At 46.7% G+C, this 12,626-nt stretch overlaps 1 protein-coding gene across 2 annotated transcripts in view; it reads left to right on the forward strand.

Moving 5' to 3' along the window:
• Positions 1 to 12,626, forward strand: part of LOC131687645 (neurobeachin) — a 186,763-nt gene that overhangs the window by 159,535 nt on the left and 14,602 nt on the right. Inside the window, exons 18-23 of one of the 2 annotated variants that reach the window (XM_058971732.1) lie at positions 5,365 to 5,565; positions 5,822 to 8,585; positions 8,648 to 8,988; positions 9,044 to 9,140; positions 9,196 to 9,392; positions 9,459 to 9,610. In XM_058971732.1, coding sequence (XP_058827715.1) covers positions 5,365 to 5,565; positions 5,822 to 8,585; positions 8,648 to 8,988; positions 9,044 to 9,140; positions 9,196 to 9,392; positions 9,459 to 9,610 — 3,752 coding nt within the window. The remainder of the gene's footprint in view (positions 1 to 5,364; positions 5,566 to 5,821; positions 8,586 to 8,647; positions 8,989 to 9,043; positions 9,141 to 9,195; positions 9,393 to 9,458; positions 9,611 to 12,626) is intronic. The other variant, XM_058971740.1, reaches the window with a different exon arrangement.

Consider the following 12,626-nt stretch of genomic DNA (forward strand, 5'->3'; position numbering starts at 1 on the left):
GCAACCCGCAATGATCCAGAGATAATAGTCGTATACGAATGCCTCCAGTTTGGCAGTTAGGCCCACTATAAAAACTACTTCAACGTATTCGGAATCTTTTGGGATTCATTGGAGTGACCACGGGAAAATGGACTTGTTTCCAAGCGTCTATGATAACGTATTCTAGAGCTTGCTTACGACAGACTCCCGGGTGAATCAATTCTGAAAATAATTGCGAGATCGTGCGTGGTGACCGTGAATGGATCAGGAGAAGGGTCAAAGTTGTGCGAAATGGGAAGAATGCCAACTAGTGGGAACGTTCAGCCCCAATGCGACGCAGGCAATTGCCAACGAGGTCGTGGGATATTGACCACAAGAGAATGGTTTAGTAGAACCCCCAAAATAGGTCACTTTTGAAGAGGTTTCAAATCAGCTACGGGTTCGGAAGACTGGAGAAAGGATTTAAAGGATTACTTGATTATGTACTATACACGACTCCGCCTTTGACAACTGGGAAGACATCGTCGGAATTATGCTGCTACGCTATGAACAATAAGGTCTCAGTTACCAGGTATTGACGATATTGAAGCTGTACCTCCATCCTCTGATTATCTTGATCTCGATTTCTTAAACGAACAAAAAGCAAAAGAACGAGAGGACACTAGACGTCACACGAAGGAGTCGAACGTGGCGCAAAGTCAGTACTCATGAGAAATCTTGCTCTAGGCAAGTTCAAGATTTTGGAAAGAGCTACGATAGGAACGTGACTCGTTTGAAGAATACTCGTAATAGTACTTCATCATCACTTCTAATAACCCAGATGAAGCTGGTTCATCAGTAATACGGGACTCTCAAGCGTACGAGCAGGGCTTTACAGGATATACCTATGGGGTCTATGAAGATAATATGCTTGGTTTCGAGACGTAAGATATTACAAAGAAGACTATTATAATTCACTTAAAAATCCTAGAAAAATGATAATGTACTACCCATAACACTGGCACAGCAGTAGACACGCTTTGTAGCAAATCTAAGGTTGCCCCTTTAAATCAGAATTAGATAGAAAAGCTGTAGTGGCGCTGGTTCACGCTTCATTGAAAATACGACTATCAGTTTTCTCCGTGCAGTACTCGATACCCTGCTGAAGAGCCCAAGTAGCCAAGTGTTGTCCAAGGCATATTGCAATGGTTTTTTTGTAAATCGACAGCTTTGGGACCTGCAACAAAGGTCAGACCGTCATCTGCGAGCTGCATTAGCGTGCAGGAATTGACAAAATATTCGTCAATGTAGAAAAGGCGGTTGGGACATGAGCCCTGAGAATGACCCAATCGTGATGACGATAAATCTCCATGCGAAAAATGCATGTGCTTTTCAGACAACACACGTTTACCAAAAAGCTATTTAAAATCGGTGAAGAACCATGCTGGTGCAGCTTCTTTGAAAAAAAACTTTGATAGAGGCTTAAGAGCCCCCTTCATATCCAAGGAAACTGATGCCATCTGCTCATTGCCAGCATATTAGGCATGTTTTCTGTTGAGAGCAACGCAAGCCTTTGCGGAAGCCAAATTGTGTGTCTGGCACGAAGCCACTTGCTTCAATCCAATTGTCGACGTGGAACAAGGTCATTTTCTCGAACAGCTTCCGGATACAGAAAAGCATTGCAATTGTCCGATACGAGTTGTGATCAGAGGCTGGTTTTCCTGGTCTTGAAGTAGCGTTGACCTTACTTGCCTCTAGTCATGCGGGACAATGTCGTCCTCAAGGAACCTGTTGAATAAATGCAACAAGCGCCTTTTGCCACCGTTGGGCAGATTTTTCAACAAGTTGAATTTGATTCTGTTTCACCCGGTGGTGTTGTTGTTGCATGGCAAGAGAACAAATGATAACATTACCATCGAAAGGGGATTTCCGTTCGCGATGTATCGTGATGAGTTTTCTGCAACGGGACAGCGTCCGAGCTGATCTTCTTGGCGAAATCAATTATCCAGCGGTTGGAATATTGAACGCTGGTACTGTTCCGGTTACGCATACATCGAACCGTGCCCCAAAGAGTACTCGTCGATGTTTCTCTCATTAACACGTCGACGAACCGGCACCATTAGCTGCATTTTTTGGCTTTCATCAAACTCTTTATTCGCTTTCGTAATATATGGCCTTATACGCAGTGAACTTCTCCGAGTACAGATCTGAGCACTATCCCTCACCACAAAGTGACCGCCACTCATTCCAGTTGGCCTGGGTTCAATTCCAGCCGAGGTGGTTGAGATTTTTCTGAGATGAAGAAGTCTGTGGTCACGTCTTCCTTCGGAAGGGAAGTAAAGCCGTTGGTCCCCGGTCCATGAAATTGGTGGATCGTAGTCCAGGTAGTGGAATCACCTCTCTGGCGTCGGTAAAGAAGAAGGAGATCCAACTTCTATACTATTACTAACAAAAATATCCTCCTCCCGTGATACTTGTGGAGTGCGCGGTAGTATATACGGCCTCTAACAAAAGCAAGTATCGGACTAACCATTCCTTTCCTTACCTTCCGCGATCAACGTTCGGGCCTGGCCGGCGCCGGTATTGATTAAAAACACTAGGATTACCAGGAGTTGCACATTGAAAGATGTTTCGCTACTCCCAAGCATATTTATCTACTGATTCCCTGTGCAACTTCCCGATCGATAATGGAGTAGCAGCCAGGGGTTGTCGCACAAGCTCAAGCTCACATCAACGGGATTGTCGTTGGTTGTTGCGTAGACATTGATCCAGCTGTAGTTGAAGAGGCAGCCGCTGTAGTGGATGTGGTATTTGAACAACTTGAACTTCCAAAGAGCTTCGATCTCTACTTTTTGCAGCTTCCGAGCAAGTAGGGCGGCTTTCGCCGGTTCCAACGAAGTTCTAACGTTGCAAGTATCGAGTTTCCGATGAGATTACGTGAAACATTACCGTGTCCTTTGCCGATTGTTCCATCCTGTTCCTATTGTTACATTTTTCGGGGTTGTTCTGTTGTTTACCGGTATGCTACCTTACCAGTGCTGTGACAACTATCGTCGTAACGGGGCTACCATCTTGGATATACCTGACGAGGTACCGCATTTCTTATTTAGCCGCCCGTTCCGGGACAGAAGCTGGTTAGAGCCGCTCCTAACATGGAGAACATATGCTCTTCAATTTCCTCCTTCTCTGTCAGTATACGGCCAAAGATCCCATCGGATTTCTCCACTATGGTTACTCGTACGCCAACCACCGCCACGTGGTAGGAGCAACTACAAACCTCACAATAAAATTCTCAACTTGGAATGGAATAAATGACGCATTAGTGCTACAAGGAGCTATCCAAGAAGCGACAGCAGAGGACTTAATTTGGTACTTAATGTCAAGGATGACGCAACCAGACCAATAGAGGAAGGAGAAACGGCAATGGCTATTTATAAATCTAATAATGGTATCACGAATCTTTTTCAGAATTCAGAAAGGGCATAGACTGCAGAGCGCTAATTACCGAGAAACCCTGCTTAATTTGGCGTACAAAATCAGGTTCCGTATTCGGTTCAACAGATAGAGACCGCTTGAAGAGTCCTTGGTCGGCGAATACCAAGCCGGTTTTCGTGATGATCGATGAACGATGGATCAAATGTTTACCCTGAGACAAATCCTCGATAAATTCCGAGTACAACTTGCAGACACATCATTTGTTCCACGATTTCAAAGCAGCGTACGATTCAGTAAAACGAAATGAAGTATGGCAAATTATGCTAGAACATGGGTTTCCGACGAAGCAAATACGGCTGATTCGTGTAACACTGGATGGATCGAAATCGACTGTAAGGGTTGCGAATGAAATTTCGACATCCTTCGTAGCATTGGATGAATTGAAGCAGGGTGATGCACTGTCGAATCTACTGTTCAATATAGCGCTCGTGGAATCGATTAGAAGAGCTGGTGTTCAGAGGAACGATACCATCATCACACGATCGCACATATCCCTGGAAGAGGCATTTGTGACTTTTAAGAGGGATACAGCGAGAATTGGACTGATTTTTAATATCGGCAAAACAAAGTACATGGTCGCTCGTGAACAACGTGGTTACCCGCGAGTTGAAAAGGCTTATTGCAGCTGCAAGCAGGACTTATTACGGACTTCGTAGCCAGCTTAAGTCCTGCTGTCTACGAACGAAGACGAAATTCGCTCTATATACGACCTCGATTTTCCCGGCGGCTTTATACGGTCATGAAGCTTAGACGCTAAAGAAAGTCGATTGTAGAGCGTTCGGGATATTCGAGTCTGCAGTGAACAAGCAGGTAAGCAGGATATTGGAATCTTGCAGCGTCGCATGAACCATGAGTTATACCAAGTATATAAAGGGACGGATAGTGTGAAGCTGATACAACGTGGCAGACTGCGGTGGGCTGGACACGTGGTCCGAATGCCGGGTGAGAACTGGCGTCAAGTGAAGACAACATTCAACAGGGAACTCGGAAGAAGCCGTAGAACTTTGCTCGACAACATGAACAATCCTGGATTGTCGCGTCGCGTCTTGGGAAAGGTCCTCAAGGGTTCCACGAATCAATGATAGTAAATCACAAGCCAGGAATAGGATGAAAATAGGGAACAGTTAACAAAAAACCGAGAGAGCGCCGATCAAGCACAACTCTTAAAGTTTTGTCCAGAGGACCAGAGTCTTGCCAAAACGAGCGCGAATTTCAAGCCGTAGCTAGGACAGCAATATACCACGAGTAAAGACAAGTTTACTTCGGATGACCGTTTGAAATGGAAGAAGCGGTCGAAATACGCTTCGAATCACCTGATTTGGCAGGCCATATGCATTTGTGGCAAACAGTGACACATTCGTGACCAAAGGCATCACAAATGATGAGAGTCGTGTCGAACATTTCCCTCAATTTTTTCGCATACTGAACTGCTGTCAACCTTTGGTTCCATATCGATAACTGTAGCCGATTCACCAATCAATCTAAAGTGTTGCAAGGTATAGGAAAGTCGCCCCACTGGTGATAGGTGGCAATGACCCCATACAGCCTTATTAAAAAACATTGAGTGAAGTTTGGCTCGTCCGAAGCGGACAGCTTTTACCCTTTAAACCCCAAAAAATCTAAATATGCACCGGGATGCCACAACTGCAGATCCCTTGCCACATCATCAGAGCTTTGTGGGAATATTTGTTTCGAACGTAGTTCGTACCGTGCAAATATAAAACAATAAACATTAATTTTTTGTCAAACGTTTATTTGCATCCCCTTTATAATGTTCTTGTTTCGTAATTACTCCCCCTCTTAATATTTACATTCCGTTACTGTCTATAACTGCATGTATTTTTCCGATTTCAATATCAACTGTAACCGTTGCGCCGGTATGTATACTATTTTTAAACTCCCTTCGAGAAGGCAACAACCTCCATCTACGGATCATCACCGACCGCGCCCGGTAGCCCGAATGGTGGCAACAAGAACAACACTAACATCACCACTAACACTAGGTATCCTGCTACAACTACCACTATTACTACTACTAGCATAAGTACGATCCAAGATCAGCCTCCGTCGTCAACGATTGAACGAAGACAATCGCAGCCATGGCCGTCGAAGGTAAACCGATCAAAGTGTGCTTTGAATTTGCATGTTGTCCGTCGTGTTATTCGCTTCTTGTGTGCTTGCTTGAGTCTTTCCAATGCTAACCTAGACGCATTCGTTCGTTCAGAGCAGTTTGTAACTGATATCACTAACCAACTATTACACGATCATCCACGTGTCACATCACCAACTACCACTTCCTCCAACACACCTACAAACATCCCATTCCCCATATGTTCCAGTATTCTAACTGACATCTTTACAATTCCAGAGCGTAGACTCGGACGCCGCCTCGCTGAATCTGAACTCGACCGAAAATGACGCCCCGGAGGTGGAAACGTCCAGCGAAATCATGCCGGACGATCACAAACCGATCAACTCGAACGACGAAAGCTGGACGGATGTGAATCTAAACGATGACGGTCCAGCCGAATCGTCCGTCATCGTGCCGAACAGTAAATCGATTATGCGAGGCGTAGCTCCCGATTCGGTGGTTACTGCCGTCGGACAGCAGCTATCCTCCTCTTCGTCCATTCCGAGCGGAGGAGTCGGAGATCACGCGAGCAAACTCGAATCGGACATTTCGGTGGTACGCGTTCCCGATAACTATCAATCGTCGTCGTCCTCGGTTGGACGGGGTCGTCCGGAGGATCTTAGCCTGAAAGCGCCCTTCGTCGGTCAGATACCGATGGCGCTTCCCTCGCGGGAAGCAAGTCTCACGCAGAAGTTGGAGATTGCCCTCGGACCGGTGTGTCCGCTACTGCGCGAGATTATGGTTGACTTTGCTCCGTTCCTTTCCAAAACGCTGGTCGGTTCGCACGGTCAGGAGCTGCTGATGGAGGGTAAGGGGCTGACGACGTTCAAGAATAGCCACTCGGTCGTGGAGCTGGTTATGCTGTTGTGTTCACAGGAGTGGCAGAACAGTTTGCAGAAGCACGCCGGACTGGCGTTCATTGAGCTGATCAACGAGGGTCGACTGTTGTCGCATGCGATGAAAGATCACATCGTTCGAGTTGCCAACGAAGCGGAGTTCATTCTGAATCGGATGCGAGCCGACGATGTGTTGAAACATGCCGACTTTGAGTCACAGTGTGCGCAGACTCTGCTGGAGAGACGGGAAGAGGAACGAATGTGTGATCATCTGATTACAGCGGCTAGAAGGAGAGATAACGTGATCGCTAGCAGGCTACTCGAAAAAGTTAGAAACATAATGGGAAATCGGCATGGTGCTTGGGGTGATAGTAGCTTAGGCTACCAGAAGCACATATTCTGGAAGTTGGACGCCTGGGAAGATGATGCTAGAAGACGGAAACGCATGGTTCAGAACCCGAGAGGTTCCAGTCATCCGCAGGCAACTCTGAAGGCATCCCTGGAGAACGGAGGTAACGAAGAAGCTCGCGAGGCAGCTCGAGATGGAATCTACTCGCAAATTGCTGTGCCACGCTCACAGCAACCCGATCTGCTCGATGACTCGGAACTGCTGATCGAGGACCGAGAACTCGACCTGGACCTAACGGGGCCAGTCAACATCAGCACTAAGGCGAAACTGATCGCCCCCGGGCTGGTCGCGTCCGGAACAATGTCAATTACTTCCACCGAGATGTACTTCGAGGTGGACGAGGAAAACTCCGAATTTCAAGGTGTCGATCAGGAGGTTCTGAAATACTGTGATCATCTGCACGGAAAGTGGTACTTCTCCGAGATTCGTGCAATCTTTTCCCGTCGATACCTGCTGCAGAATGTGGCCCTGGAAATTTTCCTCGCCAGTCGCACATCGATTCTGTTCGCCTTTCCCGATCAGCACACGGTTAAGAAGGTGATCAAAGCACTGCCTCGCGTTGGTGTCGGGATCAAGTACGGCATTCCGCAAACGCGTCGAGCTTCGATGATGTCCCCGCGGCAGCTGATGCGCAACTCCAACATGACTCAGAAGTGGCAACGTCGTGAAATCTCCAACTTTGAGTATCTAATGTTCCTGAACACGATCGCCGGTCGGACGTATAATGACTTGAACCAGTATCCGGTGTTTCCGTGGGTACTCACCAACTACGAATCGCGCGAGTTGGATCTTAGTCAACCGTCTAACTATCGGGATCTATCGAAACCGATCGGTGCGTTGAATCCTTCGAGACGAGAATACTTCGAAGAACGATATGAAAGCTGGGACACTCCAGGCATTCCTCCGTTTCACTATGGTACCCACTACTCCACGTCAGCGTTCGTTCTAAACTGGCTGATTCGCATCGAGCCGTTCACGGCAATGTTCCTAGCGTTACAAGGCGGAAAATTTGATCACGCGGATCGGTTGTTCTCTTCAATCGCACTTTCCTGGAAGAACTGTCAGCGAGATACGTCGGATGTGAAAGAACTTATTCCGGAGTGGTATTTCCTACCGGAAATGTTCTACAACGCCTCGGACTACCGCTTGGGGCAACGTGAGGACGGTAGTAACGTGGGAGACGTTGAGCTTCCGCCGTGGGCAAAAACCCCAGAAGAGTTCGTCCGTATCAACCGTATGGCTCTGGAGTCGGAGTTCGTTTCGTGTCAATTGCATCAGTGGATCGATCTGATCTTCGGCTACAAACAGCGTGGTCCGGAAGCTATGCGTGCCACCAACGTGTTCTACTACCTCACCTACGAGGGTAGTGTAGATTTGGACACAATAACCGATCCGGTCACCCGGGAAGCGATCGAAAACCAGATCAAGAACTTCGGTCAAACTCCAAGTCTGCTGCTGATGGAACCTCATCCGCCGCGGAGTTCGGCAATGCATCTCTCGCCGATGATGTTCAACACCATGCCGGATGACGTTTGCATGTCGCTCAAGTTCCACCTGAACTCGCCGATCATTCACATCTCGGCCAACACCTACCCCCAGCTGCCGTTGCCTTCGGTTGTGACTGTAACGGCGGGACATCAGTTCGCGGTAAACCGCTGGAACTGTCAGTACACTGCTAGTATTCAGAGTCCGAGTTATGCTGAATCGTCGCAGAACGTCAATGCCAATCTGCCGCTGGCGATGGATCCGCTGCTTTGTACGTTTCTGTTTTCTAACCGCAATCGTCGCAATTTTTTAGTAATTGTAATTCTTTCGCAGCTCAAATCAACGGCCACAACAACAGCCAGCAGCAGAACCGTCGCCATCTGGGCGACAACTTCAGCCAGAAGCTACGAATCAAATCGAACTGCTACGTGACGACCGTCGACAGCCGGTTTCTGATCGCGTGCGGTTTCTGGGACAACAGTTTCCGGGTGTTCTCCACCGAGACGGCCAAGATCGTGCAGATCATCTTCGGCCACTTTGACGTGGTGACGTGCCTGTCCCGGTCGGAGTGTAACATCACCTCGGATTGCTACATCGCGTCCGGGTCGGCCGATTGTACGATACTGCTGTGGCACTGGAACGCGCGCACGCAGAGCATCGTTGGCGAGGGGGAGGTGAGTTGGTTTGGAGGGTTGTTCTTGGGTATCTATTTAAAGGATTTTTTTGCAGATTCCAACTCCTCGGGCAACGCTAACCGGGCATGAGACCTCGGTGACCTCGGTTGTGATTAGTGCCGAACTTGGTTTGGTCGTTTCCGGATCGATTAGTAAGTTTAGATGGTTCTAAGTCAATTAGTTTAATAACCATGGTCTTACCAACAGATGGTCCTGTGTTGGTACACACCACCTTCGGGGATTTGCTGCGTTCATTGGAGGCACCGAAAGATTTCATCTCACCGGAGAATATTACCCTGTCCCGGGAGGGCTTCATCGTGGTTAACTATGACGATGGTAACGTGGCTGCGTACACGATCAACGGGAAATTGTTGCGACATGAGTCACACAACGATAACCTGCAGGTATTGTGAAAGAATCTATTGAACCGTACTTAGAAATTGGAGTATATCTTCGTTTTTGCATTTTAGTGTATGCTACTATCGAGAGACGGCGAATATCTGATGACGGCCGGAAACAAGGGCATCGTCGAGGTTTGGCGAACCTTCAATCTGGCTCCGCTGTACGCCTTCCCAGCGTGCAATAGCGGAATTCGTTCGCTGGCGCTTACCCACGATCAGAAGTAAGTATTGTTCGTTTTAATGAAGATTCACTACTTTTAGTAACGTCCAATGGAGGAACAGACCTGTAGCCATTTAATTTAAAGGAACTATGTGCAAAAGATGCCATTGTTTCGATTCTCTAAGGAACACCTAAAGTGCTATCTGGTGCCGAATAGTCGTGCTAATGCGCCTACAACAGAGCACTTTTCACCCGATCATTGCTGGAATTGATAAATGCGAACGGTCTACTAATTCTAGTACATTAAAGCGCCACCGTAGTTATCTTGCTTTTAGGCTCCGCTCTAATGCATCCTGTGACATGAAGTTCCTAGAGGAACACTTAATTATCGCACTAGCGAAACAGCGGAGTTATTTCGGTATATTAAAATCTACATTGGACGCCCTGTACTTTGCTTTGCTTTAAGATCCCGCTTGGCATGAATTATGGAAAGTATAAACTGCAAGCAGAGACAATCAAGAGAGTGTTAAAGTATTCCTGGATTTGGATAGTGATAAAATAGGTGGTGGATGTATCCATTGATAAATGGAAGAGACATACGGTGCGGAAAATATCACAGGTGAAAATCTAATAATTTGGCACTGACAACGTTCAATAGTTTAACCGAGGCGGAAAGCTTCTTTGTAAGGACAAAACAAGACAATCTGGCAGCAATAAATTTGAGATGCCCGTGTATATTGATAATGGAAATACCCGCGGAGAAGTGGAATCCGTTACAAATGATACCGGGAGAATCTGTTCCCAGGCACTTTCCAAAGGCAAGAATGCGGTTGATCCATATTCCTCCACACCTCATTTTCGAATGCAAATTACCCATGTCAGTGCATTACTTACTATCAAACAACTCTGTGCACTTACTACGTGCTGGTTATGTAACCAGACAGTGCACTACAGAAAACCATCTACTACAATTGACAATAACGAACAGTGCTGCATAAAGTATCTCAAAACCAACAGCCAGCACACCCATCGAAGTAGTTGCTTCCGTATGAACGAGCTTGGATGATATGGACAGGGAGGTACGAGAACAAATGAGTGATTATTGAAGCCCATATACGTGGTCTTTTGGATTTTAAAGATGACGTCCGAATTCCACAACGATCTACGATATCTTCTAGACGTATGCACAAAACATAAGCAACATGTTGAAACTCGCAACAACTGACAGAAAGCCATTCAGGCAACATTGCTTACGTCAGAAGATATAATTTGGACACAATAAAATTCATTCTTGTCTGTAGCGTACTAGCGTCCACACGTGTACTAAATTCTCTATTTAGCCCTCGTTTTCCACGTTTTCTCTTAACCCCAATAGGTTATGTGCTCAGCGTTTGGGCAAGTGGTGGCGAAGGAGTGCACGACGCGATTCGAAAAATAATTCCATTCTTTCTGTGCGTGAAGTACGCGGTACGGTTGAAAAAGTTTTTTTTTTGCGACGTCAAAGTGGGCGAGTCCGGAAAACTTATCGAATCAAAAATGGATTTTTCAAAGATGGGCGTCATCCGGCTGAATAACCGGAACTATCGTGCATGGGCTTTCAAGGTGCTGATGATGAGGGAAGGTACGTGGAAATACGTGGATCCGGGAGTCGCGCTAGCACCGGTCACGTCGGAATGGACGCAAGGTGGTGGAAGACAACCAACATAACCTCATCATGTCAAAAGCCACAGCGAAAGCAACATGGGGTACCCTTAAATCTCACCATCATAAAGCTACTCTCACCGGAAAGGTTTCGTTGCTGAAAGAAATTTGCTGCACAAACTATCAAGAAGGTCAGAATATGGAGGATTTTTTGTACGGTATGGAGGAGCTTTATTCTCGGTTGGAGAATTCGGGCGAAAAGCTGTCTGCGAATATGCAGGTGGCCATGATTTTACCACCGCTTTGTAGAACCGTTCAGATCAGGATTTGACGATGGAGATTGTGCGAGCAAAGCTCATCGACGAAAGTAAGAAACTGTATGCCGGGAAATCTCAGGAGGAGCGCGTGTTGAAGGCGAAAAGTGAAGCTAAACCGGCAGGTGTTTGTTTCTTCTGTGGTCAAGCGGGACATAAAAAACGTGAGTGCAAACAGTTTCTGGCCCGGAAGAACACCGGTGATGAAAAGAAAAAGAAGAATAAACCGGAGCAGGAAGAAAAAGTTAAGCAAGTGCGCGAAAACGACACAAAATCGTTCACGTTCATGGTGCGTCGGCATGACAGTTCTGACGTTTCTAATTTGTGGTTGGTCGATTTGGGTGCCACCTCGCATATTTGTAGTGACAAAAGTGCGTTCATTTAACTTGAACACGGTACGCGTGCCTGCGTCATAGTCGCGGAAGGCACTGAAAGTCGTGTAGAAGGCGTTGGTGATTGCCTAATTAGGTGCGCGAATGATATCGGTGAGATAATCGAACTCACACTACGCGGTGTATTGTTTGTCCCAACATTGGAGGGAAATATGATTTCGATCGGCAAGCTCGCGTCAAAAGGTGTCAATGCGGTATTTGACAACACCGGTTGCAAGTTCATTCACGGAAATACAGTAGTCGCGATCGCGGATAAAGTAACCGATATGTATGTGAAGGATCGAGTGTTGAAATCCGAAACAAAACAACACACGAAAAACTGCCAACATACAAGGCATCGCCGATTTGGACACAGGGATCCAGATGTTATTGGTAAAATAAAGCGACACGATTTGGCAACGAGATTGAAAATCGTCGACTGTGGTATCCACTGGACCTGTGAATGCTGTATTGAAGGCAAAATTGCTCGGCCATCGTTACCGCAGGTTGCCGAAAAGACATCTACTGAGGTGCTAGATATTAGGTTGTCGCTATTATATGACCTTGATAGACGATCATAGTCGATACACTTACGTCTATTTCTTGAAAAAGAAATCGGAGGTCGAGAATAAAATTCGCGAATACGTGAGATTAGGTCAAAACCAGTTTGGCCGGAAACCACGAATTATTTGCTCGGATCAGGGCGGAGAGTATTCCCGCCAGAGACTACGAAAATTCTATGCGAACGAAG

The sequence above is a fragment of the Topomyia yanbarensis genome, chromosome 1, assembly GCF_030247195.1.
Source record: "Topomyia yanbarensis strain Yona2022 chromosome 1, ASM3024719v1, whole genome shotgun sequence".
NCBI lineage: Eukaryota > Metazoa > Arthropoda > Insecta > Diptera > Culicidae > Topomyia > Topomyia yanbarensis.